The 26,464-nt window shown below is 43.6% G+C and overlaps 1 protein-coding gene and 2 long non-coding RNA genes across 3 annotated transcripts in view; 1 reads left to right on the top strand and 2 right to left on the bottom strand.

Moving 5' to 3' along the window:
- SNX24 (sorting nexin 24) overlaps positions 1–12,013 on the top strand; it is a 159,211-nt gene extending 147,198 nt beyond the window's left edge. Inside the window, exons 4-7 of the mRNA XM_086705440.1 lie at positions 5,400–5,494; positions 6,831–6,863; positions 7,398–7,462; positions 11,772–12,013. Of these exons, the coding sequence (XP_086561566.1) occupies positions 5,400–5,494; positions 6,831–6,863; positions 7,398–7,462; positions 11,772–11,839 (261 nt within the window). The 3' untranslated portion in view covers positions 11,840–12,013. The remainder of the gene's footprint in view (positions 1–5,399; positions 5,495–6,830; positions 6,864–7,397; positions 7,463–11,771) is intronic.
- LOC147584517 (uncharacterized) lies at positions 289–6,416 on the bottom strand. The gene is made up of 2 exons (XR_015250601.1): positions 5,964–6,416; positions 289–803 (listed from the first exon to the last, which is right to left on the bottom strand). It is a non-coding gene; the product is annotated as an uncharacterized LOC147584517 (long non-coding RNA).
- Positions 12,014–19,132: 7,119 nt separating the features above from the next.
- Positions 19,133–26,149, bottom strand: LOC147584515 (uncharacterized). The gene is made up of 2 exons (XR_015250583.1): positions 25,296–26,149; positions 19,133–22,760 (listed from the first exon to the last, which is right to left on the bottom strand). It is a non-coding gene; the product is annotated as an uncharacterized LOC147584515 (long non-coding RNA).
- Positions 26,150–26,464: the final 315 nt, after the last annotated feature.

The raw sequence follows: 26,464 nt of genomic DNA, 5'->3' as shown, positions 1-26,464 counted from the left end.
CTGGGAACATGATTTTATAAAGCTGATAAGGTAGAAAAATCGGGATTTTGTGATTTGTGTTACATGATGATAATTGCACCTTTTCAATAAAAAAGACATTTCTCCTGGAGTAAACATTGAGCTTGCGGGGGATGCTGGTAGCAATGCTGTTGTTTTTTTTTTGCCCTATTCAGGCAATTTTTTTGTAAATGTTTTTGTAGACTATGAGGTTTTTGGTTTGGGGGTTTTTTCGGTTTTGTTTTTTGTTTTGGGCACCCATTCTTTTAGAGTGAGGTTTCTGCAGGAACCTGTTGTATGCAAAGTCGCTTATTTATTATCCTGAAAGCGAGTAACACTGTGTAAAGAATAATAATTATTATTTTTTGCTTCTTACAAGTTGCACTCAATTTCCCAGTTTTTATGCGTATCCGAGTTGGATACAGCAACAGCCCTCCATTACATACATAGGATAGCACACACTTGTTTCAGTTCTTGATTTTTCCCCGTTGCCCATGTACCTCTTAATAATAACCTGGGTTTTAGTCCGCATGGCTCCTACGTGATGAATTACGTGCACATTTCTTCAATGCATTCTTCTGTTAATCCTACAGCTTCTACAATCTGCATGTGTATCAAAGCGCAACTAAAAGACATTCAGAGCCCAGGCTGTTTGGAAGCTCTTAACATAGCAGGCTCTTCCCCCACATGGGCCACTTTTGCTTGTTTTATTGTACAGGTTTCAATTAGATGTAGACAGGTACCTTCTCAGCTGGTTTGCACAGTGCTTTCTTCTCATTCCAGCAGCTTTGAACATCTCCACCTTCCTTTAAAAAAACAAAAACAGTTAATCGAAGGACCACACTCCTTGGCCCAGCGACACATCATTCTGTGCTTGGTACTTGCTATTGGGTGACCTCTTTTGGAAATTATTTTGAGCCTTTTCTTCATGTTCATTGCTCACCTCTAGGCCTTTCTAAATTTATTCTTATTTCTCATTTTGGGGGTGCTAGATAATATTGCATTAAGGGGAGCAAGAGGATTGATTGCTTAGCTCGTTTTATAAAAGTTCTGGAAGCAACTCTTTTTGCTGACCTACCACTCGAGACAACAGCACTTGTATACAAGCGCCTACTCTTTGTCTTACATCTGTGGTGTGAATTCTGCCCCTTGGGGTATTTGACTCATTACTTATACCTGTAAAATGGAATTTAATGGGATTTATTTCCAAGTTCTTCTCTAACTTGCCATATTCATTGTTGAATTGTGTTGTCCTGCTGCATAAATGAGTTGTCCAGCCATCTGTCCAAACTCAGATCCAGTGTCAGACCTCTACCATCACAGTGATCAGTTAATCGATTAAATAGCACTGGGTCTGGGGCCATCACTGCACTCCAGTTCAAAATGCTCCTCTCGTAACACATGTAGGGGACTCATGTCTCCTCGGTTGTACCCTGACCCAGCACTGATGGCGTTTAAACAATATTTTCCTCCACGTTTTGCTAACCTTGTGAACCCTCAGCACTACAGATTGCTAAATTCTCGAATTTTGTATGAAAGACACAGAAGCCATGAGTATGAACTCCTTTCTAATTTTTTTTTAAAAATTTTAACGTTTATTTACTTTTGAGAGACAGAGACAGACAGAGCATGAGCAGGGGGAGAAGCAGAGAGGGAGACACAGAATCCGAAGCAGGCTCCAGGCTCTGAGGTGTCAGCACAGAGCCCGACGCAGGGCTCGAACCCACGAACCGTGAGATCGTGACCTGAGCTGAAGTCAGACGCTTAACTGACTGAGCCACCCAGACGCCCCTGAACTCCTTTCTAAATTCATTGCACTAGTAGATTTTGAACCACCAGAAAGAATCCTTCCGAAAGTTAGCCCCACTGCCAGATAAATATTTTCAACCACAGCCCAGAGCCGAAAGCACTAATGAATTCTAATAGCAAGGCAGCACACAGCCCAGTGGGGGTTGCAATTGACAAAGAGGCAGAAAACTAGAACAAGAGGGCCAGCGTGTCCTTTGGGGAGCTGGCCTACAGCACAGGCCCAACAGTGAGTGCTGCAGGCTCCCAGCCAAATGAAGAGTGTGCCCAGCAGCGTTACTGTCATACGGGAACTAAAAGCGGGTGTCCTCGGCTGGACTGTCAGGGGCCTATGACCCCCCTGCCACTGTCAGCACAGTTATATACGTATGCATATTTTTCAGCAAACGAGATTCTCAGGTTTGATCCAATTTTGAAAGGGATCCATGAATCATGGAGGGTTAAGAAGCCCCGGCTCACTAGATGGACAGCGATCCAAACTTCTAAAACCAATAAAAGAGGTTGTTGGGAATTGATATAACAAGACATTCTGAGGAAACAATGAACCTTTGTCGAAGACTCATGGTGTGCCAAAGACTATTGGGGACATCACATCATCTTATCCTCACACTAATCCTGTGAGGTAGCCACAGGATTTTATAAAGCTGATAAGGTAGAAAAATAAGGGGTGTTGGAACCCAGTTCTTGTCCTAAAGCTCCATACGTCCTACCACACCATCGTGCCTCTCTAAGAAATGGAAATGACTAAACATTGAAAATTAATAAAAAATCATACTAAGCAAGCTATAGCAATGGGGAAATTTAATTTGATATCTAAAATGTAACTTCTGTATATTTATTTTATGTTTATTTATATTTATATAGAATATTTTTTATTTATTATAGGTTTATATGTATTTATTTACCTATTCAATAAAATTGGGTATTTAGACCTGACGGAGGTCCCAAGAAGGTGGAACGCTCCAGGGTGCAGTTTTAAGGAGTGATCTTCTTCAGTGAAAGCTTCTCATAGAAAAAGTTGTAAATGAACAGTCATGAGGCCCCACATCACTGCTGGGGTTCTCAGAGAGTGAGATCGTGTGTTTATGAACTGAACAATCTAGTTGAAACTCATGTAATTTCTCTTGTGCATCTTCACGCTAATTAATGACAGTCATTTCACTTGTACTTATTATATTACATTAGGTAAACTACCATTTTACACTCTACCTCTGTTTGGATTGAAGTATTAATCATTTTCTTACAAGCCTTAGCAGAGTTTAGGAGGTATTGCCACCATGTAACTGAATGCTTAACGGACCCACCCTCTTCCCCCAATGCTACTTTCTTTACAACTGTAAATCCTGAAATCCATATTGGTGACTTTTATGGAAAATATTATTTGAGAATTTTCAGCGAACAGTTAACAAAAATGCTCACAAATTTCTGGAGTTTTCGATGTTCCTTTTTTTGCAAGTATATCTTACCTAAAAAAAAAAAAAATGTGATCATCTCTTTGTAGTTACTCTGTTTGGGGAGGCTGAGCAGGATTAATTCCTTTCCTGGTGTTGCAGTGTAAACAGCTTTTTGCCTGTCTTTTGTCATTAATGATCATGCTGTAGATGTAGCCAGTGCATTGTAAGCCAATCTGTCAAGGCAAATAAACAATTCACCTTGTTAAAATTCCCTAAATCTTGCATTAATAAAACCAAACTAACCCCCTGAACACTCAAGAGATGTCTTCCTCCATACTGCGGTGATGGATGGCATGTCTAAAGATCCTGGAAATTAAGTAGTTCAGGTCATTAAAAGTGTCCCACACTTGTTATTGATTTAATTTATTTTAAAAGGTGGGGGTGGAGATAAGAGTGTTACCCCCCCCCCATTTTTTTTTTAATCTGAAAGCTACCACTTGTACACATAATTAAAACTATTGCCTGGGTTACCAGCTCTGTATTTGTTACAACATTAAGCTTTATTATTCAGATAGGTATTGTATCATCCTGTTAAACAGATATCTAGAAACGAGGAAATGATCACTGCAACTTGATGGCAAACATTCCTGGGAGCTTCATATATATGATGATTTTTACAGCCTTTGAGTTCCAGGCACTGAAATAATGACCTTAGAGGCACTCCCAAAATTTCCTCGAGTAGATAAAAATTTAGGTGAAGGTCAGTGGAAATAGTAATGAAAGCATGCCCCTGGAAAAGGGATTTTTTTTTTTTCTATTTTGTGTATTGCTTTGTTTTCCTGCTTCTTTACTTACTGTCCTTAAGCCTCAGTGGGTATAGCCGGCTATGTAAGGAATAGGAAGAGACCAAGGCAGAGCTGGCTTTCCAGATGAGTTTTCTCCAGCAACTGAACAGCAGGAAGGTTGGGCCACTAGCATAGTGCAGGGGTCCGCCTATATTGTTCATTCCATTTCTATGTCCTGAACTGGGCAACTATCTGCAAAATGTGCTAGAAATACAACCACTCGGTGCGTTAATTATGACTAAAAGCAACAGATTATGTTGAGCTAGGTATTTTAAATATACATCATTTGGCCTTTTTGTCATTGGAGCCTTATGCATCACGCTGCACAGCTGTACCTGATCAGCCGTGTGAGTGATACTTGACCCATCACTTCTCACTGTCCTGTAAACCACACATGCTTATGGGGGTGTGGGGAGGAGAACTGTGATAAAATATGAAAAGGACCCTTGAAGAGAGTTCTGTTACTTACAGAGATTATTGTACAGTCTTTGATGCTTTCTCCATGGTCTTTGAAAACAAAAACAAAACAAAGGTGCGGGAGGGAGGGGCAGATGTGCAATCGGTTCACACACCATGGTTCTCTTTGTAAAAAATAGGTACCCATGAAAATGCACTCTCTAGTTCTCCATTAGATTTCTCCTTGCACTTGCATAATTTGGATAAGCTGAGAACTGACATGGTTCTGCCATTACGCCACGTCTTTAGCAGCGTTCCCTAAATGGAAGAACAGTATAGATTTTTTTTTTTTTTTAGTATATATGCTGATTTACACTTAGTGGTAAAGTTGTTACTGACCCTTTAAGTGGAGCTGTCCACAGAGCAATTAATGTCACTTAATCCTAATGCCCAAAGAGGTGAGAGCTGAGGGATCTTGTCTCAATCTTCCAGTTAGCAAAGCCATATGTAATATTTCCTAAACAATAGCGATCTCTTATAGACACACACACAGCCCAGACCACCTTATCACTCAGTAAGGAAAATTTGATGTACATATCTTAGCAGTATTATTGACGTGCCCAGGTTTTTAAAATACTCTGATTGGAACCTCCACGAAGGCAAGAACTACATCTGCCTGGTCGCCCACTGACTTGCGCCCTTGTCAGCACCTGACATGCAGTAGATGTTCCGTAAATGCCGACTGGGTGAGAGAATAGATGAAATGGACTATTTGCTGGCACTGAACAGCATGCATGTCTCCTGAATTCTTAGTGGGTAAGATGGGGACCACTCCCCATACAGAGTGTGAAGAATGATACTGCTAAGAACGTAGATGGGTGCTCATGATGTTTGGAAGTAGTTCGTTGGATAGATCGCCTAGCAAATTTTACGCTCTCCGTTCTGTTTTCTACTTTTGCAGGCTGTCATTTTAGAAAATGAAGAGCTCCCCAAGCTGTTCCTTGATTTCCTAAATGTGCGACACTTGCCCTCTCTACCAAAGGCAGAGAGTTGTGGGTAAGGATTGTTGTTCACCCATTGGACATGTATTTGAAACTACTCTGCAGTCACTTGTTGGCCTAACCAATAACCCCATTGGTACTGGAAAGGGCCAGCCTGGCCACACCCCTTCTCTCTGCCGGGACAGCGCTCACGCGCCCCCTGCCTGTAGTCAAAGGAATTCCTCATCAGCCCTCATCACTATATTGTGGCCAAATGACCAAGGCTTAGTAACTCAGCTTTAGACTTAAGGAATTGACTTTTTAAGTTCTGCTGCTTCATGGAGTGATGTTACAAGACGGGAGTTATGAACCTACATAGCCTGTTGAGAGACTCATATATTTATTTGTGGATACTTCAGCTAGGTCTATATCCCCATACACATACAGTCACATAATCATAAAGCTGAGAAGGATCTTAAGATGATTTTACCCAACTGCCTTATTGTAGAGACACAGAATTAAGCATCTTTCCCACAATCTCTCACCTTGTAGTTGGTAGAGCCCAGGCCTTCCTGTGTGAACTCTCTCTGCTGCCCTGCTGCCTCTCTCGCAGAACCTTTTCCTGAGGGGCTGCAGACCCCCGTCTTTGTCTTCCAAGGAACCAAACATTGGATACCCTCAGCACTTGGGAAGGTGTTCTTCTGCAGAATTAACTCTGAGAGAAGCTCCTCACCCAGCTCCGGGCCCCCTGACGTGTGTGAAGCTTGTTGCCGAAAGCAGTTAGCAACACCCCTGACCAATTAAATCCATTACGGAGAAACACATCATCACAAAGTCTCTGGGAGCCCAAGGGGAGGAAAGGGCTGTATTCATTCGAACTACAAGATTCCAGCTGACCACACCCAAAGTCATGTTACACCCCAGCCGTCCTCGGGACGAGACGCTGCAGACACTAGACCCCTCGCTGGCAGTGTTTGCTCAGGGCCACCTTCCACTCACCCCAGAGCGAGAATTACACACACACTGCTCACCAAATAGCAGGCGTTGTCAGTGTGCCCTGTTCTGACTTGCATGTACTTGCTATGAGGTGGGGGTTTATAGAGGGATGTTTTTAAGAAGAAATGTGGGAAATGACAGAGTGAAATCCTTTCTCCCTTATACAAGTCTGAAAGTAAAACCATCAGGTTTTTAAGTGATCGTCAGGAAGATTGACATTCGAGAATATCGTGCTCACAAGATTCCTTAGAAGGAGGCGTCAGTCATGCTGTGACTCTGGAAAAACCCCTTTCTTTTCAAAATGTTTCCCATTTTGGAGCTCTAGGATTGCTGGCTGGTTTTTTTTCCTTGGTTGGCGTAAACAGTCACCCAACTTATATGGTCTTTTTTCTCTCCTCTTTTAAAAAAAATTTTAGATCATTTGATGAGACAGAATCTGAAGAATCAAGGTAAGAACTAATACTGGCCAGTCAAGACTTACATAAAACCAGGAATAGGACTGTGGTTTTGTGAAATGTTTAGTTAACCCTGGTGTAAGGGTATCAAGTCATGATCTTCTTGAAAACGTTTGTTAGCAAATTGATTTTCAGATTATAAATATTTGATAGAAAGTTAGAGAAGTAAACAGTTATATCCAGGAGAGAAGCCATAGGAGCCCTGCTTTGTTTTGTGCAAGTAATAAGAATACTCTTTTATCAATAATTGTGCTACGAGATTAAAAAAGATGACAGCGACGCTTTTCAGCAGTGATTTATCGTATAGATTGTAGATCTGCTTCAGATTCCACAAAGAAATGTTTAGAAGGTGAGCGCCCGGCTTGTTTATTCCCTGTAACTCGGCTTGCTATCCTTCACCCACACGGTTAGATACATAAACCTTGAGATGTCCCCACACAGCAGTTTGATCCCCTCAAAGCTAGTTTGTAGTGTTTTCTGTTTACCGTCGTCCCCTGATGCTGACATGCCTGTTCTTGACCTTTCCAGCAAACTGTCCCACCAGCCGGTGCTACTGTTCCTCAGGGATCCATACGTCTTGCCTGCAGCCAGCGGTAATCAAACCTGTCATCTGCTAACAGCTCTTTACTGATCTGACCCTGCACCACATAAACCACGTTTTTAATACAGGTCTAACAGAGTGACATTGGTCCAGGGCTTAATAATCTGCCAATAAAACAGTGCTCTTGGTGTAAGAGACATTCAGAATTTTAATTGGGGCAGGGCTTTCAGCAAGAAATGTAATTTTTCTTTCTACTTTACCAGGCGATTTTGAATTAGAGTAATAAGGAGGAAAGGTATTTATCGTCTTTTCTTTTTTTTTTTTTTTTTTTTTTTTGATGATGTTATTTGGGTCTCTGCATGTTTTTATCCAGATGCTAAGGTTTGATTCCAAGGCTCTGGTTCTTTTTTATTTAAATCCTTTTTCCCAAAAGCTGTCTGCATATATCACATGTGTATCTCTACTTCCATTTCATTTATGGCATCTTAGGTGATGGGATGTATATTTTTAGAAGATATATACTTAAATATAATGAATTAATTTACGCATAAATATAATCAATATTTTAGTTGGGTCCTTTCTTTGTGCCAAGAAATTTAAATTATTCAGAGTCCCTCTCAAAATGTTCCCTTGCCCAGCTCTTTGTGAGTACATTCTCAGACATTATCTCACTGCATTTTTTTAACAGCCTTATGAACTAGGCAGGGCAGGTATCATCACTGGTTAATGAGAGAATCGGGGCTCAAGGAGGTCCCTGACTTGCCCAGTCTCCATAGTTGATGGGCAGACCCCTGGTGCCTGATTTCTTCTTGTGTGCTCTGTGCACAGAGTGAATTTTCAGCCTTTGTTTCTGAGGGTAACTAAATAGCATGGCAGCTAAACCGCAGTAGATAAATTATCTGTTGAAACCATTCCTACATTCTGACAATAAAACCTTATCACCAGCAAGAGAGAAAGGACCGTTCTGTAGCCGCAGTCCATGCACTGAGATCCCTGACTTAGCTGTCAGTTCAAAGAAGGCTGGCAGGACACAGCCCGGCTCTGGCGAGGATCCATTCTTAACACCCTGATCAGAGGGAGCTTCCTTTGCTATATAAGAGTATAGTCTCATAGTATTTTTCCTATAAAATCCTTTTCAGTGAGGAATACTTAATCACCTTTCTCTAGCATTTGCTTCTGTGTTTAAAAAATACACATTAGGGGCCCCTGGGTGACTCAGTCAGTTAAGCGTCCGACTTTGGCTCAAGTCACGATCTCACGGTTTGTGAGTCCGAGCCTCGCATCGGGCTCTGTGCTGACAGCTCGGAGCCTGGAGCCTGCTTCAGATCTGTGTCTCCCTCTCTCTCTGCCCTTCCCCTGCTCATGCTCATGCTCTGTCTCTCTCTCTCTCTCTCTCTCTCAAAAATAAATACTAAAATTTTTTGAATTAAAAAAAACCCACTATTCCATTCACTTTGATTAGTGTCCTGCCCGTTTGCGTCCTGCCCGTGATCGCATACTTTGTTCCCTTCTTTTCCTCTGTCGTGTTTACCTGCTAATCTCCAGCATCTAGCAAATGCTCAGCACTCGCTGGACAGTAAATACAGCACCTTGACCTGTGCTGTTCCCTCTGCTGGGAATGCCCTTCACCCAGACAAGGTGTGTACCCTGGCACCTGTGAGGACAGCTGGCTGCTGCACCCTCGTTCACACGGCACCTGCTCACAGAGGTCTTTCCTCACCTTCCCATCCTGTTGCCCTCAAGCCCCGTGCCCTGTTTCATTTTCCCCCTTTGCCTTTAAGCCACTGCTGGACCTGTCCAGGTGGTACAGAATTTCTCTGAGTAATTCATGGTATTGTCCTTTTTTTTTGCCGAGCTTATTTACTTAAATCCATGCGAAATATGCTGATGATGTAAATCACTAACCTTCAAATAGACTTTTATATTTTGGGCAGTAAAGGATAAATGCCTATATACTAACAATGCATGTTCATATATGCTGTTTGGGCATCTAATTAAAAATTGATCATTATGGGGCGCCTACATGGCTCAGTCTGTTAAGCATCTGACTTTGGCTCAGGTCATGATCTCACGGTCCATGAGTTCGAGCCCTGCATCAGTCTCTGTGCTGACAGCTCAGAGCCTGGAGCCTGCTTCAGATTCTGGGTCTTCCTCTCTCTGTTTCTTCCTCACTTGTATTCTGTTTCTCTGTCTCTCTCAAAAATAAAGAATTTTTTAAAAATTTTTTAAGAAAATTGATCAATATTTCCGTTTATGGCTCTTGGTTTCAGTATACCTCTGTGAGGGAGAAAAACTTTTAGAACTAAAATGCACTTAGCAAAATCATGGTTTCTGATTGAGATCAACATATATAGGCTTAAGTTCTGTTGCAGATTATGAAAGATATGTTTTATGGAAAATTATGTTAACTTCATGTTGGATAAGAGCAAACAATAAGACATCAAGTGTCATCGCCCAAAGGTGATTGAATGAATGCTCATGTACTGGAGACATTTTTTTTTTAAGTTAGTTTATTTATTTTGAGAGAAAGAGAGCACAAGCAGGGGAGGAACAGAAAGAGAGAGCGAGAATCCCAAGCAGGCTGTACTCTGTCAGCACAGAGCCAGACGCAGGGCTAGATCTCACAAACCATGAGATCATGACCTGAGCCAAGATCAAGAGCCGAATGCCTAACTGACTGAGCCACCCAGGCACCCCTTGGAGATATTCTTAAAACCTATTTTGTCTGCGTATTCATTTGCTTGCCTCCCTGACTAGCGTAGAAGTTCTGTGGCATGGGCAGGGACTGCTATTTACTTAGATCCCCGGTAATTAGACAGCGCTTGGTACTGATGGTAGCTGGTACTTCACCGTGTGCCCAGGTCGGGTTCAAGTGCTTTGTTTCTCCCACCAGTTTCTACAACAGCCTATCAGGTAGGTACTATTATGAAGTCCCTCACTCGTCACGTGGAACTCGTCACCTCTTTGACCGTGTTCCTGTCTACTCTCAATGGCAGCCAGGGTCATCTTTGCAAAACAAAATTCATTTCCTTCTCCCTCTGCTTAAATTCCTTCAGGAGCTTCCCGTTGCTTTTCAGATGAAGCCACTGTTCCTGTGCTTGAGTTGGCCTTCCTGCCCCCAGGCCTCTCCCTCATTCCCTTTTCTTCTTTTTTGTTTCTTTTTGAAGGATTATTTATTTTTGAGAGAGAGAGGGAAAGAGAGAGACACGGCGTGAGGGAGGGAGGGGGACAGAGGATCCGAAGCAGGCTCTGTGTTGACAGCAGGGAGCAGCACAATGTGAGGCTCAAACCCACAAACCATGAGATCATGACCTGAGCAGAAATCAGGAGTCAGACGCTTAACCTGCTTAACCGACTGAGCCACCCAGGCATCCCTCATTCCCTTTTCCACCCTGGCCCCCATTTCAGTCTTTGATCCTTCCAGGGTCCCTCCTGCCACAGACGTGCCACATGGCTAGCTCCTCTGCCTAGTCCACTCCTCCGAGAACATTCCTGCCCTGCCTTGCGAGTGCTTTTACAGGGTAGGAACTCTCTAGAGGTTGGATTACTACGTGAACAGTGTTTGCCGTAAAGTTTTTGTCTTAAGTATTGGACCAGCTAATTTCCTCACATAATAACTGTATTGTTTAAAGTGGGTGGCTTAGCATAGATCCTGGGTATAATCATGTGCAGCTTGAAGTTTAGAAATTGAACCTCTGAGCCATATGATGGATAGGTCCCCCTGTGCAGCTTACCATTCGTATTCTCCCTGCTCCGATCACTGGTTCGTGGCTCCACATCCATACACCTCTGGGTTTCCTTTGTATCTCCTCTAAAAACGTGGCTGGTTTTTCAAGTTTGACAAGATGGTTTTTGTCGGAAATGTGCCCTTTTAAGCTTCGAAGACGGCCCCCCAATGTTACTGCTCCTTGGAAGCTCACGTAACAGCACGATCATCCTCGAGACAACTTGGACTAAACGCTCCTGTAAACCACAATGGAAAAACTGCAGCCGAGTATTCCCTGTAGAAATCTTGGAATTCCTTCAAGTATATTGAGATTTTGTTAGAAATTGAATTGCCAGTGTAATCCATCTTCCTTGTGAGAAAACATTCAGATAAAGAGCTGGGGCCTAGCAGCATTAACCATTAGAACATCCCTTAAATCAATAAGCTACAAATCTGGCCGTGCATTCCTGCAGCGCCTGGCCCTGCACTAAAGTGGCTTTAGGCCAAGGCACCGTGACAGATAACGCATCCTAAACAAGGTGGTGCGGATCCCTAAGTTACCGTGGGCCTCACCTCGTTAAATTCTACCAAACGCAATTGTATTTCGTATTTCACTGATGTGCTTAAGAAAAGCTGTGTTCCTTTTGTTTTTCAGATTTTCCAAATGTGGTTATTGAAGGAGTTCTCCACGGGATATTTTACCCTCATCTGCAGCCCAGGTAGAAATCCTACATGGCCGGAAGGAGCTGAAGCAGGTCTCACGGAAAATCGATACCTACCAAATTAACCTAAACTCTATGACATAACAGCTCTAGCTAGTGGTAAAATTCACAGTCCCAGCTTAATTCAGGGCAGGGACATTTCCATTAGAATGGTGCTTTTAAAAATAGAAACTGAGGGGCGCCTGGGTGGCGCAGTCGGTTAAGCGTCCGACTTCAGCCAGGTCACCATCTCGCGGTCCGTGAGTTCGAGCCCCGCGTCAGGCTCTGGGCTGATGGCTCAGAGCCTGGAGCCTGTTTCCGATTCTGTGTCTCCCTCTCTCTCTGCCCCTCCCCCGCTCATGCTCTGTCTCTCTCTGTCCCAAAAATAAATAAACGTTGAAAAAAAAAAAATTAAAAAAAAAAAAAAAATAGAAACTGAACCCCGGGCGGTGCTGAGGTTAGGGCCGAGCATTTGAGAAGGAGAAGGTAGCTGCCAATTTCGAACCTGGTGAGAAGGTTGTGGAATGTCCCCGTGAGCACCAAGCAGAACAAAACGAAGGCGCCCTCTGCTTTCGTTGCACCACTTGCTAACTGAACATCTTATCCTGAAACATACGGAGACTCCTCTACTTTGGTAACTTTTTGTCGTCGTCGTTCAGATTTCGTGACACGCTAATCTTTTCGTCATGAGATTTTCTCAGTCAGCGATACGTGTGTTCTGAAGTGCCCGCACCGGGAGAGTATCACAGAAACATGCTATGCTAAACGTGAGGATGGAATTAAACTGGAAATTCTATTTCGCTGTCAATGTTAGGGCATTTTTAAAAAACCACGTCATTTCTATTTACATTGCAGTAGGGTTGCATCGTACCTAGGAATTAGCTTCTGGGGTCAGTACCTAAAATAAAATGGAACATCGAGATCATCCTCGACTGCCCTTCAGAAAGGCGCCATCAATAAACTCTGTACATCCAATACATCCAGGTTTTCTGCCAATGTTGGAAGAAATGACTGTTTCTTCTGTTGAAGACCAATGGGAGTTGGTGTTTGTTTAGGACACTTTTGTATAAAACCACATACCTTTCCACACTAGAATCGTACTTAGCCCTGGAAGATGCTTGCTTTCCGAGAGACAGATGTGAACTGACTTGCCTGAGGAGACACCAGAGTGACAGGCCTCATTTTGATTTCCTCACGGTTCTTCAGCACTCATCGAGGTTTACTCGTTCATTAAATGAGTAGAATTGCCACCGGATTAATTGTTATTTTCCTTATCATTTCCTTGTTACCTCCTCTATGGAGTTTATGTAAGTTAAATGTGTGTATCATCTAACACCACTCTACATCTCACACAAGTTCGTATTTTGAGGAGTACGAGGATAAAAACATATATGCAAACAATGTATGTGCTCTATTCAGGCATTTCATTGAAAACTCATAGCTAGCCTATTTATGGTTATTAATTTTACTAAGCTGCTTTGTGGGAGAAAAATACTTGGATTCAAGACCAATAACTGAATCATGGTTTTTGGTTAGGATATATATATGTGTGTGTTATATATATATATATATGCATATATATATATATATATATATATACATATATATATATATATGTTTCAAGCCTGCTGCAGACTTTTAGAGATACATTTATGATAGCTATGTGACTTCATGCTGGAAACACGCAAGGACTAAATAATCAAGTGTCATGAACCGAAAATAACTGAATGCTCAAGTGTTGGGAGATATTTTTTAAATGTTTCATTGTTAGCTATTTTGAGTTAAATAAAAACAGAGATGAAGAAATATTTCAATTTGTCTTCTTCTAGGATTTTATTGGAAATACCAGTTGTGTCTTATCTCTTTATACACACACACACACACACACACACACAACTTCTCACATACATACTCACATTTATCTCTAATTGAAGTGTTAAATTACCACATCTATTAAGCCAGTAGGTACCCATTAAATAGTTGATGATTTACCAAGATAGTAAGAATTTTTTTTTAATATATAAACCAAGCCCTGTTGGTGGCACACACCTCAGGAAACGTTTTTTGAGGATTTTTATTTAGTGATGACTTTTATTTTTTATTTAATTTTTAATGTGTAATTTTGTGTTTCATTTCAATTCTGTTATAGGAAATAGAAACCACGGTAGGTATTTTAAGCAGGATGGAATAGTGAGAAATTGGATGCTCATAGAATCTTTTGGAAGGATGAGGAGAGTGAACTTCTAGTGGATAATCCAGGAATGACTTCCAGAATCCTCCAGCAACATCTAATACCCACCTGCCAGGGGAACTACAACCTTTGCCTTAAGCAGGAATTCAGGGAGCCAGGAGGCTGCTCCTGAAGCTATTGAGGTCAAAACAAAACAAAAAAACTACACTGTAGCTGTGATCCGGGTATCAGCAAGCAAGATCAGGAGGTAATTGTTACCACTATAACTGCCTCATAGCAGGAATCTGGGGACTGGGCCCTGGAACAGAGTGTCCACCTTTGCCACCTGCACTAACATCCCCTCTCAACACCCTTGACTTTGCTTGCCCACAGCTACAGCCGGAAGATGGTGTTCACCCACCTCCATTTTCCATCTCATGAAAGCGTATCCAATTGGCAGAACCTTATGATCAATCCCCAGCCTCAAGGGAGTCTGGGAGGGCTTGGAACTGCCTGGTCCCTGCACTGCAGGAATGGACATTGGAGAGAGGCTGAAATATATTTCCATGGTTGAAAATTTAATAACAACATAAAAAAGGATATATAAAAAAAAGAAAAATCTCCCACCCCGTCTCCTACATCCCGTCCCCGCCCCCCACACAACCACTGTGCTTAGTTTATATGTGTACCTACAGAGATTTCAGCCACATACATGCAAAATCATGTTTAGTATACGTATTCCATTTCTCCCTTTTTTACAAAACAAGGATTTTCCAAGACATGGATTCATAGACAATAGAGCAGTAAAAGAGTAAGGGGAAGAAAAAATAAAAGGAGGGGTAACCACACTGTCCCTTAAAGCAGGAGCCCGGGACAGCTGTCATCTGCTGTGCTCCTAGTTCATGAATCTGGTGGTCTGTCTGGGCTGGGTCTCAGGCGGTCTCTTGGTGCTTCCTGCGCAGCCTCTCAGGCCTCACCTCCATCATCTGGCCATTTCCCGACCAGCACCCCTTCTGTCCTCTTTGACCCACCCCACTTTTTCAAACAGCTCTCTATCTCTGCCACCCTGAATACACCAGCCATCCCTACCTGGTAAATCCTCAGTCAGTTCGCTTTGAAAAGTATAGAAATGTAATCCACTCGGTTTACAAAAATAAAAATGTCAGTAGAAAACAACCTATGTGAATTGCCAACCATTTTACACAAATTTTTTACTTTAAAATTCTAGTCAATAAAAATATTTTTTGATTATAAACCACTCGGTTTACAAAAATAAAAATGTCAGTAGAAAACAACCTATGTGAATTGCCAACCATTTTACACAAATTTTTTACTTTAAAATTCTAGTCAATAAAAATATTTTTTGATTGTAAACCACTCGGTTTACAAAAATAAAAATGTCAGTAGAAAACAACCTATGTGAATTGCCAACCATTTTACACAAATTTTTTACTTTAAAATTCTAGCCAATAAAAATATTTTTTGATTTTAAAGAAGTGTCAAAATCTCATGATCACAGTTTAGAAATAACACATGGCTCTCATATCATCTGACACCTGTGATCAAATGATAATGGCCACTTAATAAGGATTCTGGCACACCCTTTAGAGTGACTACTATAAAAAAAAGCAAATAACAACTGTTGGCAAGGATGCGGAGACCTTGAAACCCTTGTACGTTGCTGGCGAGAATGTAAAAGGGCACAGCCTCAGTGGAGAATGGCATGGCATTTTTTTCAGAAAAGTATACAAAGTGACCATGTGATCTAACCATTCCACTTCCGGGTATAGACCTGAAAGAAGTGAAAGCAGGGACTTGAGCAGATTGTTTAAACACCCACGTTCTAGGGGCGCCTGGGTGGCGCAGTCGGTTGGGCGTCCGACTTCAGCCAGGTCACGATCTCGCGGTCCGTGAGTTCGAGCCCCGCGTCAGGCTCTGGGCTGATGGCTCAGAGCCTGGAGCCTGTTTCCGATTCTGTGTCTCCCTCTCTCTCTGCCCCTCCCCCATTCATGCTCTGTCTCTCTCTGTCCCAAAAATAAATAAACGTTGAAAAAAAAAATTTAAACACCCACGTTCTTGCCAAGAGGCGGAAGCAGCCCAAGCGTCCATGAATGGATGAATGGAGAAACTGTGGTAGATACGTGCAACGGAATATTATTCAGTCTTGAAAAAGGAAGGAAATTCTGACATGTGCTACAACACGGATGAACCTTGAAGATATGCTAAGTGAAATCGGTCACCAGGGATGACTACTGTGTGGTTCTCCTTACGTGAGGTACCTAGAATAGTCCAGCTCGTGGAAACAGAAGGTAGAATGGTGGTTGTCAGTGGCTGGGGGGAGGGAGAAATGGGGCATTAATGTTTACTGGATTTCAGTTGGGGAAGAGGAGAAAGTTCTGGAGACGGATGGTGGTGAGAGCTGCACAACAGTGTGAATGTGTTTAATACCACTGAACTGTACGCTTAAAAATGGTTAAAATGGTAAGTGTTATGCCTATTTTACCGAAACATTTTTTAAGTTGTTTTTAAAGGATTTTTGAGTAAGGATGTAACAACCAGTTAATGATATTTGCCAGGGTGCGGAACAGATTTTGGCACACCTACTTGGTATTAGTCTCATATCCCTGACAACCTCAGATTCTAAAATGATATATATGTTTTTAATTTTTTAATGTTTATTTTTGAGAGACAGAGCCTGAGCACAAGAGTGGCAGAGAGAAAGGGAGACACAGAATCCCGAACAGTCTCCAGGCTCTGAGCTGTCAGCACAGAGCACAATGCAGGGCTTGAACTCACAAACCTTGAGACTGTGACCTGAGCCCAAATCAAGAGTCGCTAATTCACCGACTGAGCCACCGAGGCGCCTCGAACTACCTTTCTTTAATGGTTACTGACTTGTATACTTCGTGCAGGACCCAGTCTCAGGAGAACATCAATTTAGCCCTGGGGTGGCAGGTGGCCACAGGGAGGTACTTGTCTTAGTGGTTCTGGCTGTGTAACAGAAATGCCACAGACACGGTGTCTTATGAACAACCAAATTTATTTCTCAAAGTTCTGGAAGCTGGAAAGTCCAAGATAGGGCACTGGCACATTCAATGTCTGATGAGCGTTCTCTGCCGTGTCCTCACATGGTGGAAAAGGGGCAAGGAATCTCTCTGGACCCGCTTACAAGGGCACCAAACCCTAATTACCGCCTAAAGACCCAGCTCCTACTGGCCTCTGCTTGAAACAGCCTTTGTGTCCCCCTTGAGAAGATGCTCACACTCACCTGTTAGGTCTCAGCTTAAATATTCCTTCCACAAAGAGCCCCTCGTTGGTCCTGCCACTCTGCACCATGAGTTTTTAGAATTTTTATTGTCGAAGTATTGTTGACATATATTAGTTTCAGGTGTACAACATTAATGAGTCAACAATTCTGTACCTCACCCAGTGCTCAGCGCGGTAAGTGTAGTCCCCACCTGCCACCGTACGATGTTATTACATTATTGCTGATTATATTCCTTGTGCTGTACTATTCATCACAGTGACTTATTTTATAACTGGAAGCTCATGCCTCTTAATGCCCTTATTTTGCTCATCTCCCCACTCCCCTCCCCTCTGGCAACCACCAGGTTGTATCTGAGTCTGCTTGTGTGTTTGTTCATTTGTGTTTTAGATTCCACATACGAGTGAAATCATATGATACTTGTCTTTCTCTGGCTTCCTGTGTATCGTAGCCAAGTGTTCCTTCTTAGCATTTAACCAAAGAACATGAACTCCGTGAAAGCAGGGCCGTTTTCTGACTTGTTTACACTCCATCTCCATTATGGGTCCAGGAGTAGATCTCAGGAGCCACTGTGGAAGGAGTAGGTAGCCAGCACCCTGTCTTCCCAGCCCCAGCTCAATGCTGGCTACATGCTCCACAGCAGAAGCTTCGTAGATGCATGTGGAGCCAATGACCTTGAGTTAGGATTTGCTAACATCTTCCCAAGTTCCCATGTTTCATTACATCCCGATTGTTCTGAAAACAACTGTTTTCTACAGTTTGCTCATGAACTTCACATACAGAGTGGTAATAGGTTGGGTAACTACACACTTGGATGATTTCTTAAACTCTCCTGTTAACAAATGATTAAGCTAATTCAGTGATTACAAACCCTGGTTGTGTGACACCATAGGGCGTGGATTTCGAAGTTTGGACCCAGGACCAGCATCATCTGAGAACTTGTTAGAAATATAATTTCTCAGGTCCTGCCCCTACAGTCTTAGATGCTCTGAACCTGGGGCCTGGAGATCTGATAAGCCCTTTAGATGATTCTTGTGCACAGAAAGTGTGAGAACTGTAACCCTAGGACATTTCAAAGTATTTTCATGTGTATTTTTTTATATGTTTCAATTTTTTTTTGATTAAAAAAAAACCCTCAATACTTCCAGGGGAACCGGACACAAAGTTAAATCAAGTCAGGATGGTACAATAGAAGCCTGGTGATACCTTTAGGACAACAGTCCAACCCATCAGCATGTCAACAAAACTAACAAGGTATTTTACATGTAGTAAAAGATAAGAACCATCACACTTAGAAATTGTCTTCCTTCACAAGAACTGTTATATCTGGTTATCATGGTAATTTTTCCTCAGCACAGAAGGCAGCAAAATGTCTTTCTAAATCCCTGATATCTTTCTAAATTTGAAACCGAGTAAACTAGAATCTTTGACTTCATGGAACTTACAGAATAATGTGATATTGGATGCCTAAAAGCCCCCAAAATTTGTCATTATGAAGTGTGTCAAGGGCTCTGAAGGACTATGAAGAAGGTTTACGTATGCACAGAGAAGATACCTAATTTAGATTGGGGCGGGGCAGGACCCTTCCCTGAGTGAGTGACATTGAATCTGAGACCTGAAGAATGCTGGAGGAATTAGCTGGGCAAAGAATGCAAGTAGGGAGAATGTGTTCCAGAGACATCAGCAGGTTCTAAAGCCCTCAATCAGGAGAGAGCTATAGCCAAGCTCCCCATGGAAGGCCAGAGAATGTGGAGCATAGTGAGGGGCTGGGGCCAGATCCCACAGGGCTCCCCTCGGGAGGTGGCCTTCAAGAGTTTGACTCCTAGCCTGCGTGCAATGGAAAGCCATTGATGGGTTGTACATAGGAGGGATGTGATCTATTTTATTTCATTCAGGTTTATTGACAAATTTTATTTTTATCTTTCATATTCGTTTATTAATTAGGCATGAGACATTTTAAAACATGAATTTTTAAAAACCCTCCGGACAGCTGGCAAACAGCAGCAGGCGATCGTCAGTTTGGGGTCATGCACATGGTTTGTCCCTCTTGAGCCAACTTAACAAGATCACTCTGGCTGCTCATGGAGAATAGACCGGCCACGTGCACGATCCAAAGCAGAGAGACTGTTAGGAGGCCCCTTGAATAATCTGGGTGACAGATGACCTTCTGTTTTAGGGTGGTAGCAGGGACGAGGATGAGACACGGATATGTGAGATCTATTGCACAGCTACCGGTGAACTTGCTGGTGGACTTGAACGTGGAGGGTAAAAGGAAGGGAGAAAGAAGTCAAGGATGGGTTTTTGGCCGGCACAGTTGGGCCGATGGTGGTGCCGTTCATTGATGAGGGCTGGGGGTGGGAGGTCGGGACCTGCTATAGGCTGAATGGTTGTGTCCCCCTCAAATTCATACATTGAAACCCACTCCCCTGTGTGATGGTCTCTGGAGGCGGGGCTTTTAGGAGGTGATTAGGGCAGGAGGGCAGAGAACTCCCTTGTTGCTTCCACCATGCAAGGCTGTCGCAAAAACAAGTGAGTCCTAAACCAGGAAGAGGTTCGTCACCAGTCCCCAAGTTTGCCACCAGCCTCCAAAATGGTGAGAAATAGATTTCTGCTGTTTGTAAGCCAGCCAGTCGATGGTACTTTGTTGTAGCAGCCTGAATGCAAACAGGACCCTTGTCACCCAGGGAGCTCCAGGTTTGGGGATAAATCCTTTCCTTCTTGGTCTCTTCTCCAGTGGATATACTGTGACTTCTCCTTTATGAGTTTCATCTGCAGCAGCATGAAAGCAAAACTAGATGCAACACTGTCCCGCCCCCCATGCCCCCCCCCAACCCCCCCAGCTGAAGGAAGCTCGCCTAGATCTTTCCCACTGTGGTGATCGGTTTGTGCCGAGGCCTCTTTCGCTTCTTGCACGAGGGTCGGGAACATGCTCTGCAGCCGGGAACAAAGCAAAGCACAGAGAGCTCCATACTGCTGCCTACCTGAGTCTCCAGGTGGTGTGTGGGGTGCATGTACACACTTCTGTCGTTGACCCCCTCCTCCAGGCAGGCCACGTGAAGCCCCCAACAAACGAAGATTCGACCGTGGTCTCCGGAGCGGACGCCACGACTTCCACAGTACTGAAGGCTGGAGAGAGTGATTTCTCATCACCTCTCAGGTCAAATCCAAAGTACTCCCCTGGGGCCTGGTTCTCTACCAGCTGCCTGGTTCTCTACCAGCTGCCCACAGCCAGCCACGCTCATGAACACGGTTTGACACTGAAGCCGGCTAGCATCCGCCGCAGACACCGCCCCTTAACCTCACCATCCCCTGGGTTTCTTCCTCTTTAATGTCTGACGCCCACCTCATTTTGGACCATCTACTTCTACCAAGCCCTTCACACCTCCACTCAGAAGGTAAAGAGGAAAAGCGTAAGTTGTTAGAAGATTACGGTCTTTTGAGGAAACAGTGGGAAGATGCATGGCCGCGTTTAACAACCTTTATGGTCCTGCGAGATTTTAAGTACCTCATGGTATAAATGCAGACCTATTGTTTTTGGTTACCGGTTCTGAATGTACTTGCTGGGCATCAGTTATGTGTAAAATACCGGGGAGGGGGGGATTACAATGAAGATCTAATCCTTGCCTTAGAGGAGCCTCCAGTCCAAGAGGAGATGGGAGACAGCAAGCAGGTCAGTAAGTAAGCAAACAGTTAGAGCCCCCACCGGGGAGGAAGTTTCCGGGGAGGAAGTTTCCGGGGAGGAAGTTTCCAGGGAGGGCTCCCTGAGGGAGTCCTGTACTGAGTCCTAAAGCCACGGGGAGCAGAAACGCGTGCGGGAGGCTGGCGAGGCAGAGTGAACAGTTTGTACAAGGCTGGGAAGCAGTTCAGGAGTTCTGAGGTCTGCTGTGACAGGGACAAATGAAGTCGTGAATTTTCTCTGCTCTAGGCTGACCACTTCTTCTTCCTCTCCTCCTGACGTCCCGTCACAGTGTGGGTCCTGCTGCCCAGAAGAGGCACAGGAAGCAGACCTCTTTTTGTATCCAGGTTGGAAGAAAAGACTCAGGTTTCCAAATGGAGGTATCTAGGGGCGCCTGGGTGGCTCAGTCGGTTAAGCGGCGAACTTCAGCTCAGGTCATGATCTCATGGTTCATGAGTTCGAGCGTCACGTCGGGCTCTGTGCTGACACCCCGGAGCCTGGAGCCTGCTTCGGATTCTGTGTCTCCCTCTCTCTCTGCCCCTACCCTACTTGCCTGCTCTCTCTGTCAAAAATAAACATCAAAAAAAAAAAAAAAAAAAAAAAAAAAAGAACAATTTCAAATGGAGATATCTATCCAAATTACAGGACATACTATTTGCCACCTAGGACAGAAAGGGACCAGAGTTTGAACAGCCAATTGAATAGCACTTTAAATAGCACACTGGGAAGAAAAATCCTTCCCACCCTCTCAAAAATGAGTGGAGGTGGCAACAGATGACTCCTAATAAAAATTCAGAAGTGGGCGGTGGGGGCATATTGGCATGTTGAGTTCTCTCCAGATCCTCCAAACCTGAGAGCCTCGAGCGTTCTCATAGAAGTAGTCACAGGGTGAAAATTCCACGTATGGATTTGGGGTTGCATATTGTTGTGACTTTAATATTTGTGAGATGGACTTTTCTTCCCCCCTCTTCCAGACAGGATTCCTGTGACTAGCCACTGTAATTCTGCTTTAGTGCCGGTTTTCTTTCCATCACTCGAGAATGTCAGCAACGCTAGCGAATCTCCAAGCAGGTGATGTTATATCACACCTAAAACTTAGGCTTGGCCGAAATCTGAAGTCCACAAGATGAATTACAGACTTAAGTGAAAGCCGTTAGGTACTTAACAGCACAAAAATTTTCCATTACAAATACTGTTTTTCCTCTTTCTTAATTAAAAAAAAAAAAAAATGCCCTGAGGGGGGCTTTGGATTTCCAAGCCTTCCAGATCAAAGATTTCTTCAGCCCTCTGAATTATAGGAATGTTAAAAACAAAAACAAATCCTTTTCCTGCTATAAAATCCTTGCCATGTTTTTGTCTTTATGTAACTCAAAACGGCTGAACTAAAATATGAGGCTGGTGAGTTCTGTTCAAAACCTAAAAACTCATCCGAAATGGAGTAGTTAAAAGTTTTGAAAGTGTCATTCTAATCAGTCTGTCCCAAGAATAAATTTTACTAGAATTTATCTTATTTGATGATCCTCGAAATTGCAAAATAGCACTTAGAATAAAACAACGTATGGCTAAGGATACCGCAATGTTTTCAACTGTTGGTTAAAGTGATTCGGGATCAAAATTTTAATAATTTGGGCACGGTGGTGGTGATGGCCAGTATAATTTTCCTCTGAGTCTGTATACGCCCTTGGCTACTATGTTTCCTTTTCACCGCACGGTCGCCAAAAGAGTGAACTGTTAGTTTCAAAAGCTTTTGCAGAAAGTAGAGGCTTTTTGTAAAGCAGTAGTTTAGAGTTGTGAGTCTGCCGACGGTTTTGGTATAAGGCGCAACTCTGAGCCTACAAGAAAGAAACAGCTTTGAACAGGGTGTGTGTTGTGAGCTTATCAGCCGCCTGGCATATAGCACCTTGCCTGACAATTTACTACCTGGGCGATAAGTGGTCTCAGAATTTCAGCACTTTGAAAATGAACTCCTTTTTGCTTTGTCACTAGAGAGATGTCTATGATTATGCTCATGCTAATAAAAGCACTACAGGGCGAACTCTGTGCTCCTGTGCATGGAGACATCAGTGGCTCATGTGCCCTCTGACATGAGACTTAAGGCACTTCATATATCTAACAGGTATTTGTTGCCAATTTCCTGACATGTTACCTTAAAAAACTTTTTTTAAATAGTCTTTTTTGGGGGTACCTGGGTGGCTCAGTTGGATAGGCCGGCTCCAGATTTCAGCTCAGGTCATGGTCCCAGGGTTGTGGGATCGAGCCCCACGTCGGGCTCCACGCTGAGTGCAGAGCCTGCTTGGGATTCTCTACCTCCCTCTCCCTCTCCCTCTGCCCCTCTCCCCAGCTTGTACTCTCTAAAATAAAATAATTTTTTTAAAAAATGAAAAAATAGATTATTTCTAATTATTAGAAATGTATCTTAGAGAAAAATTGGGAGACCAAAAAGGTAAAAAAAAAAAAAAAACCAAACCATAAACATAAAAGAGTTTAAAAATCCCACCATTTTATTTTCTTCATGTCAATTTATATGTTGTTGCATTTGCTTTATGAGAATGCATTTACATACTTGAGATCAAGCTGCATCCAAAATTTCTACTTTTTTCTCAAAAACAACCATTTTCTCATTTTTCTCTAAGTTTTGTATCATCGTCTTAATGAACACATGTTCTTCTGTTACGGGACATATATTTTATAACCATTCTGGGACAGTCAAGTGGCTTCCAGGATTTTGGGATCATAAATAAGCCTGCAGTTCACATCCTTTTTTTTTTTTTTTTTCATAAACTCTATGAGTTTGGGGCTCAAACTCAAAACCTTGAGGTCGAGTCGCATGCTCTACCCAACGAGCCAGCCATGCACCCCTGCAATTCACACCTTTGTACTTAAAACTATTCGATATTGCTGTGTTAGACAAAGATGTTAGCTTCCAAGTCACAAGCAATCAATTTGCCCTGGCTTAAGCAAAAAAGGAAATGTATTAGCTCTCATAGCTAAAAAGCTAGGGGTGGAGATGGGCTTCAGGCATGGCGGGACTCAGGGGCTCGATGGTGTCTTCCGGAATACATCTTTCCGTTTCCTGGATCCGCTTCCCTCTGTGTCAGTTTCTCAGCCTTGCTCCTGTACAGTCTCTGAGAGGAAAGACTGCCACTCTTTCCCAATATTTCCACTGGGAGTCCCACGATTGAGACTCATTACCATGACTTGGGTCAAACACCTTTCCCTGAGCCAGTCATGGGGCCCAGGGTGAAGGAATGTCTGGTTAGCCTTCAGGACATCCCCGCTCCCTCTTCCACCTCACCCCCTGCCACCCTCACTCTGCACACCCGGACTCTGATGTTTCTTGAAGCCACCAGCCTGACCGTCAGCCAGGCCCAGTGCCTCACACACTCTTCCCTCTGTGTCCCCCGGGCTTGCTGCCCCCTCACTTCCTTCAGCCTACACTCAGGACTTCCCGGACCACCTCACCTCTTCAGTCTGTCCTCTCTCTGTGCTATTGCTCTCCAGAGACTTACACCTACCTGATGTCCTGCTATATATTCATGTGGCAAATGTCTGAATTATTTGTCTTCTTTCATGGGAACCACTAGGCTGTCACTGTGAGCAGCTCTACCCAGCCCTCAATAAATACCTGTCAAGTGAGCTAATAAATGAGTTTGGCATGCCATGGATATACCCGTCCGTAGGGTCAGCCTCCCCTACTGATACGAAATACTTGCAGCAGTGGTGTGATTCCCCAAAGAAAATGGGCAGCCATGCCCAGATGGCAGGGAGAACTGGGTGCTGGACCAACCAAACACCGGGGCCCATGACCATTTCATGCTCTTTCAAAAGCAAAGTGCCAGGAATAGGACTTAAAATACGGATGTGAATGCTTTGAGTTTCTTTTTTTTTCTTCTGATTTGTAAAAATGTTTATTTTGAGAGAGAGCACAAGCAGGGGAGGGGCAGAGAGAGAGAGAGGGGGAGACACAGAATCCGAAGCAGGCCCCAGGTTCCAATGCTCAAACCCACGAACCGTGAGATCATGACCTGAGCCAAAGACCGACACTTAACCGACTGAGCCACCCAGGTGCCATTTGAGTTTCTTGATGTGTAAACTAGCTCCCCTATTAAAAAAAAAAAAAAAAAAAAAAAAAGACTCTCCTCATAGCAGACAAAATAATCTTTCTTCAATGCAGACCGCATCACACCCTTCCCCAACTTAACACGGATAGCACCCCATTGTACGGTGTATAATGGAAGAACCTGGCTGTGGCACCCAGGCCCGCACAATCCAGTCTCAGCCTGACTCCTCTGCAGCCCCGGAACCCACACCTTCTCACCTGGGGACCCTCCGGTCTCTGCTGGCCTCTCTGCCTGACCCCCACCTACCCTGTCAGCCTCAGGCCTCAGCTCCAACGTCCCCTCAGGAGACCCTTCCTTGACCACTCAAACAGGGCTCCTCTTTCACCTGCTTCACACACATGGGTGTCTCTTCCCCACCCCATCAGCATCCTGTCACCTTATTTATTCTGTCTCCAGCTCTAGAATGTAAGTTCCGTGGGGTCCTTTTTTTGCTGTTCTGGAACTCCAAACTGGTACCGGGCATGTCGAAGGCCTTCAGTGAATTTTTCTTAGGAAAAAAAAAAAAAAAAATGAGCAGGTTGCTCACCAAGAAGGTTACAGCAGCTAACACCCCCGTCGGCAGTGAGAATGCTCATTTCATCTCCCATCCAGTTGAGATGAAACAATTTGCTTAGAATACAGCCCAAGAGATGGAATTTTTTTCAAAGGTAGTTCTCAAAATTTACTGTTCTTTTTCTTTTTTTATTGAAGAGCTGGAATCCTGGGGGGGTCCTGACTGCGTGGGTCCTAGAGGAGAAGCACCGGGGCCGTTTTTGAGCAGAGCCTGCCCCCATTTGAGGCCAGGCACTCTGTTCCACCCAGGTATGTTCCAGCAAGGCCCCAGGAGGGTTCCACTTTCTCATCCGGTTTGAGCAGCCCGAATCTTCGTGCCCACTGTGTAACTAGGGAAAAAAGGTGCCCTTTTGTTGCAGTGGGACTCAAGGGAACTTTTTCAAACTGTTACAGTGACTAAAAATTAGTGAGTTAATCCACTCAAGTGTTTGGGATGTGGTCAGGCGTCATTTGTGTGCATTCCCATCCCAAATTAGCCAATCGTGTTGGTATTTTGATGGGCAGAACCCCCTCTAGTCTGTTCACTGTTAACATCAGAGTACGTATATTTTTGTTTTTATTTATTTATTTATTTATTTTTAATTTTTTTTTTCCAACGTTTATTTATTTTTGGGACAGAGAGAGACAGAGCATGAACGGGCGAGGGGCAGAGAGAGAGGGAGACACAGCATTGGAAACAGGCTCCAGGCTCTGAGCCATCAGCCCAGAGCCCGACACGGGGCTCGAACTCACGGACCGCGATATCGTGACCTGGCTGAAGTCGGACGCTTAACCGACTGCGCCACCCAGGCGCCCCGAGTATGTATATTTTTGTACATGGATTTTTTTAAAGAACTTTAAACTAAAAAAAAAAAAAAACAAAA

The sequence above is a fragment of the Puma concolor genome, chromosome A1 (assembly GCF_028749965.1).
Source record: "Puma concolor isolate L17-30 chromosome A1, mPumCon1.1.hap2, whole genome shotgun sequence".
Taxonomy (NCBI): domain Eukaryota; kingdom Metazoa; phylum Chordata; class Mammalia; order Carnivora; family Felidae; genus Puma; species Puma concolor.
This window is presented reverse-complemented; position numbering and strand designations above follow the sequence as displayed.